General features: G+C 45.2%; 1 protein-coding gene across 1 annotated transcript; it reads right to left on the reverse strand.

Moving 5' to 3' along the window:
• Positions 1-842: 842 nt before the first annotated feature.
• On the reverse strand, positions 843-5,567 carry LOC133887074 (GDSL esterase/lipase At5g03980-like). Its single transcript, XM_062326984.1, has 5 exons — positions 5,152-5,567; positions 4,844-5,056; positions 4,567-4,718; positions 1,375-1,648; positions 843-1,198 (listed from the first exon to the last, which is right to left on the reverse strand). The coding sequence occupies exons 1-5, from the start codon at positions 5,414-5,416 to the stop codon at positions 960-962; spliced, it is 1,143 nt and encodes a 380-aa protein (XP_062182968.1). The 5' UTR covers positions 5,417-5,567; the 3' UTR covers positions 843-959.
• Positions 5,568-6,519: the final 952 nt, after the last annotated feature.

A 6,519-nucleotide genomic window follows, 5' to 3' on the forward strand; every position in this document is an offset into this window, starting at 1 on the left:
GAGCTCCATGCGCTGCCATTGTGCGTGCACGCCTTCCATGCGGACTGCATCGACGTTTGGTTCCACGTGCATGCCTCCTATACGCTCTACCACGCTTGACTCCCCTCGCCTATCGCCAGCCTTGACGACCTCCTCTTCTTCCACCCGGTCCCACTATCCCCTCCCAACTGACCTGCTCGCCCAGAGTAGTGTCATGCGGTGGCACGTGACTAAGGCGAGGGAATCTACAGCGGCGACTTTGGGTGGACAGTGATGTCAGGGCTCCGGTGGTCATGGAGATTAGGGAGGCGTGGCTTCAGCACCACACAGTCATGGTGAAGCCAAAGGTGGTCTCAGCTTGGCCCGAGACGGCACATAGAGGCATGGTGATAGCAAACGGTGACGATCGAGGGTGGAGATCGTCACGGCGGCGTTGCGATGGATGATGAACGAAGGCGAGCCCTCATGCATGTTCCTGGCAGCAACATGGTGCTCTGGACATGAAGACACGGCACGAGACTCCTCATCGGAGGAGATCGGCGTGGGCGCTCCCTCATCAGAGTGGGAGAAGATGATCTTGGCGTCAGTGATTTAGGCGTGGAGTGTGTGAGAGAGAGAGAGAGAGCAGTGGACACATGCGAAAAGGGTGTGTCAAGGCTGGAGGCTCCCTTTTATAGGCCAGACAGCGATGGCGGCTGTAAAAGATCACCAAAGCGGGAGGAGACGGCAATGTCGACTGGACGGAATGTGAGGAGCACATGTCAATGGCTATGTGGCACTGCTAAGTGGGCCGGCCTTCAATACCGCTATCATGTCAGCAAAAACAACACAAAACGGGCTCAGGGTGTAAATTGGACCGGATTTTATAGTTTAGGGTATGAGTTACACGGTCTTATAGTTGAGGGTTAAAATCAAACAAATGCGATAGTTCAAGGACCAAAAGTGGACTTTTTCCTATCCAAAATACAAGCTAACATCTCTTAGCAGCTCCAGATCTCTTGCACAGCATCAGCCGGTTGGGCGAACCCCTCCATGATGAGAGACAGCGCCATGGCCCTGTACGCCTGCTGGGTGAGGTGGATGCCGTCCCAGCTCACGCGGCGCGCCGGGTTCGCGCACGAGCTCGTGCCAGGCGTGCCGCACATCATGTTCATGTCGTAGTTGTACGCCCCGCCGGCCCCGCAGCACGCCTGGAGCAGTAGCGAGCCGTCGTCGAACCCTGCGGTCGAGGACAGGTAAGTGTCAGCTCTAATTAGTCAGACATTTAGCACTTGACAAAATGAGTTCTTTTTTGAAATTGGTACATTTAGCAATATTCATCGTGATCGCCAGCTTTGAGATTCGTTCGCGGCGTACCAAAGTTCTGAGCTTCGATGGTTCACTGGTTACACATACCTAGGATCGAGGCATGGTCGAGGAGGTGCATGAAGGCGCCGTAGTAGTCGGCGTAGACGATGGAGACGTCGGTGTTGACCTTCCTCAGGTCATCGATGGCTGCCTGGAGCTGCTCGTTGTGGTGCGCGGCGAAGGCATTGTAGCTCTTGAGGCAGCCCCTCCCGTCATGGTCAGCGGTGCCGGACGCAGAGAAGAGGGAGAGGTAGCTTGGCGAGCACCCGATCGGGAAGTTCCCCGGGATGATGATCTTGGTCGCCCCCAGCTCGATCACCTCCTGCAGTTTAATTAATGAGCTTCCGGTTGATTAATCGACACGTTAATTAGGTGTCCAGGTCACACGTGATAACTATTAATAATCAATCTTAGAGCATCTCTAACAACATAGATATATATTATTTTAAAAGTTGTACATATCAATAATAGATAATACAATGGATAACCTCTCTAATAGTTTAAATATAACACTATTTATAAAATTAGTATAGGCTTATATGCAATGGACCGTAAGATCAATGACTTAAATGTGTAGAGTATCTAATTATTATTCTAACTTTTATCTCTTCTGGTTACTCATGCCTCTATATAGACAAAAATCGGATGTGAACAGGGGTGAATCCAGAATCCGAGCTAGGATGCTGCAGCACTAGTCTAGCCCATAAAATTTCATGTATCTTTATGTAAGTATGTAACTTAAATTAGACCACATAGCTCTAAATTAGCCAAGTAGCTGTATATCTGCTCAATGTACACTAGTCTACCTCAGCTTAGCTTCATTTCTGAATCTACCCTAATTAGATGCGAATAATATTATAGCTGCTAACTGATATGTATTATTAGAGATCCGTTAGTATATTGAGTCTGCGCAACGAACTTTGACGGAAGTGTTCAGAAAACAAACTCTGGTTGATTTTAAAGTACGTAGCTACTTTATATGAGCAGTGACAGGAAGGAAGTAGTAAGGTGGCTTAACTAAACACTAATCCGTCAGCTACCGACCTACCAACATGCCTAGCAAGTTAAAGGGAGGGGAAAAAAATCTTATCAGTGTTTAAACAATGAGTTGTATATTCAATATTTTCAGGTTCAAAAATTCAGATAATCATTTAGATTTCGAGATACCGCGGTAACCAGAAATTTCAGAGCCGTAACCCGGCCAAAAAACATTCAAACGATTTATTCTTTGCAAAAAATTTTTGATGAATTTGTGTGGGATGAACTATCGAACACTACTAAAAAATTATTTGTAGAGACGGGTGATAACTCATTTTTACAGACGTTTAGTGCACCCGCCTGCGATCGAAGGTCTATAGAAATGAATGATTTCCACACAGGCGCAAAAGTGACCGCCTGTGAAAATCTATTACCACAAGCGGTTCACAATTTCCACAGGCAGTTCCTTAAGCGGACCGCCTACGATAATCGGTCCCTCAATCGATATTTTTTGAACCCAAAAAAAGAAAAAAAAAATTGGACCGACCAAGAACCCCACGCAGTCGCAAGTCACAAGTCGCGCGTTTTTTCGCGCGAAATACACGCGCTACGCGGTTTTTACCACTCGAACTCGAAACCTGTCGGGTCACGCGATCCCTCCCCACCATCACAATAGAGAACGACTACTGAACATATGAGCATATATAATTCTTTTGATATCTGTAAACCAAAACTTTAAATGATTATTTGGGCATATTAATGACTTCAAATGAAAAACTTTTCAACTACAAAGTTGTAGATCTCGTCGAGGGCTACAATTGTCATATAAACTTTATCCTCATCCGACTTCGTATGAAAAAGTTATGAATTTTTTAAGATAAGCTATCACCCATTTCCACAGACGTTTCCTTAAACGGACCGCCTACAGTAATATGGTCATTTTTACAGCGATTCACGTTAGGAACCACTTGTGGAAATAAGTGACAGTTTATCTTCAAAAATTTATAATTTTTTTATATGAAGTCGGATGAGGATAAAGTTTATATAAAAATTGTAGCCCTCAACGAGATCTACAACTTTGTAGTTGAAAAGTTTTTCATTTGAAGTCATTTAGATGCCCAAATAATTATTTAAAATTGTAAACAATTATTTAAATATCTAAATGACTTCAAATAAAAAAAATATCAACTACAAAGTTACAGATCTCATCGAGAGCTACAATTTTCATATAGATTTTTTTCCTCATTCAATTTCATATACAAAAGTTATGAATTTTTTAATGGATGGTTATTTCTAGAGGCGATTCACATAAGGAACCGTCTGTGAAAATGACCATTTTTACAGGCGGTTCCTTATCTATTATCACAGGTGGTTCCTTATGTGAACCGTCTGTGAAAATATATTTCCACAGACGGTCTGTAACCGCAGGAGGTCCTCGCCAATTGTTCAAACGGTTTTTCGAATAAACCGCTTTAGAAAATTACCCTAAGTGTCTTAAAAAATAGTTTTTGTCGTAGTGAAAATAGAGTAAAAAGTGTGATGAATTTTTCTTTTCAAACCTTTGTTGATGAACTTTAGTGTATACAAACATATTTAAATGGGCTCCAACGGGCAAAATTGTACCAATGTCAAACCATATCTATCTTTTTTTGACCGGTTTACAGGGTAATTGGAGGTCATGCACGGAGAAACTCGCTAAACCGCCTATTACCAACCGGAATTCTTCAACTAGAGACAGGAACACTCAAGACTAAGGGCGATACTGTATTTCAACTGCATGTTTTTTAATATTTCTCAGACAACGGCTACAAGCGATTGTATGGACATCTAACGGCTCGTAATGGTCTTCAACTTTCTGATGGACAAAAACAAGTTCCATCCCACCCCGCCCTACCCCACCCCTCCCGATGGACCTCATGCTCCCCCACCGTTTTCTGCGGCGCCCTGTCGCCAGATCCATGCTCACAGTCTATCGCCATGCTAACCTCTTCGTTTTGTAGCTCTCCTGCCCTACCTCCCGGCTAGCCTACCTCCCGCCGACTTCCCTATAAGCCCAGAGAAAACTAGCCGGTGATGAAGATAGGCATTCACACCTATCGTCTGAGACATGGATCTTCATTTCAAGCGTATAAGATTTAGGAGGTGTGCAAGAGTAATGAAAGAAAAAAATTTACACAAGAATTTCATAGGAAATAGAATGAACTATTCCTGCAGGATTCAGAGAAAACTCCGGTGTTCCGAGTAAGAGTTGATTGTACTTGCCTTGGAGACGTCCATTATGGTCTTGACGACCTGTGGCACGTAGGCCTTCATGGCCTCGATGGACCTGATGCCCTGGAAGAAGGCGTAGTTGTAGTCGTTGCCCCCGATCTCCCCCACCAAGAAGAGCGCTCCGGCGAGCTTCTTTGCGCAATCTGATCAGGTTCAAAAATCGCATAGTACGTTGCAAGTCAAAGAAAATCAAAATTTCAGTTTCCTTCGCATACAAGAATTGAAAATCCATGTTGACGCGCGATATCGCCATGGATTGCTTGTCGACCTTCTTGCGAGGGGCACGTGGCGTTGAGATGCGACTTGAACCAGTCGAGCTGCGAGGTGAGCGGCACGCTCGCCGGCGGCATCATGACGCCGCTCTGCAGCAGGGCCCCCCGGTCGAGCGCCGTGGCGCCAGCCACCGCGAAGTTGACGCCGCTGGCGAAGTCGGCGCCCTTGTCCAGGTACGGGCTCACCAGCGACAGGTTCAGCGCCATCGCTGCATTAGATTTACTCACAGCATCGCATCGCTTGATGATTAGTCACGTGAGCGTTTTCACGCTGAATCGAAATATGCTTCTGTGGAGGATGTACCGAAGTAGTCGATGATGAGGAGGCCGTCGGAGCAGCGTCCGGTGGGTTTCCGGAGGGTCTGGCCGTAGGGGTAGCTGCCGATGGAGGCGAAGAACCCGGCCGAGCCCTGTCGGAGGAGGTTGCCCGTGTCCGCTATCGAGTCGCCGAAGCTGTAGATGGCGTCCACGGAACACGCGGCCTCCGATCCCGCGGGCGTCCGGAGCAGCAGCAGCAAGCTCAAAAGAACCGCGCAGGAGAGCTTGGCATGGCTCCCTGCCATGGCCATGGTCACTAGCTGCTCGATAGCATGCGAGCGCTAGAGCGAACCAAGAAGCATGTGCTGCATGCGAGGATTGCGCGCACTTATACTCTCAGCCTGATGCATGCATGCACTCATCAATTCATTTGGTTGCAAAAATGAAATGTTTTGCGGTTGGTTATGGATGCAGTTAGTTTGCAGGCTTGAATTCAGAGATGGTGTATCTTGTTCTGTGATGAACTTGTGATTGGTAAGGTTGGGTGGATTACCTGGGCTGACGGGTGGGGCCAGGAGATATCTTGTTGGTGAGCATTTGGTCAACTTAACGAACTACCCATGGAGGACAAAGGACAAGGATGTCCTTTTATTTTTCCTAGCTCGACATGCAGGATGCTCACTAAACCAGAAAATCTGAGAAAAATGAAAATTGTGAAAAATCCTCTTAGTAGTCGAGAAGTGTCGCCTCTTACTTTACACTGTCTGAAGGCTCATTTTACTTTACAGTGCTCGGTTGACAGTGGAATATAAACACTTTCTCTAAGAAAAACATTGCAAGTGAGAATGCATTATGGCAATATATAGTACTTCAAAAACTTTGTGTTTCTAAAACAAAATGTTCAAATGAATTTCATCAATTTCGATCTTATTCCAATAGAAGGCCTAGACAGTACCCAACTGTCCAATTATCATATCGGAGGTAGTTGTTTTTTCTCACCTGAGACCGTCCCATTTGTGTAGCACATCCCAACGGGGTAACTAATTTTGGTTTCCAATAATTATCGCAAATATTCCAAAGGAAACAAAAAAATTACTTCCATCCGAATTTATATTTCTGCACAATTGCGGTGAAAAATATTTCCGCGGAATGAAACTTGCACAAATAAGTTAGGTGGGCGGTTCTTTGACTCTGGTCTACAGTTGGCATACCCATCCTTGATCGGAAGGCTTCATCCGGATTAGGTGTTGTTAATATTTGGCAACAAACTGATATAAGATGTATGTACATGTAACTAGTATTATACATAGTTAATCATCAATATATTCTAAGCATTCAAAAAAATACGTATGAATCCTAAAATATGTTATCATCATTACCTTGAGTACAAAAGTATAAAAGGATGACAAGGAGG

Source organism: Phragmites australis, chromosome 12 (genome assembly GCF_958298935.1).
Source record: "Phragmites australis chromosome 12, lpPhrAust1.1, whole genome shotgun sequence".
Taxonomy (NCBI): Eukaryota; Viridiplantae; Streptophyta; class Magnoliopsida; order Poales; family Poaceae; genus Phragmites; species Phragmites australis.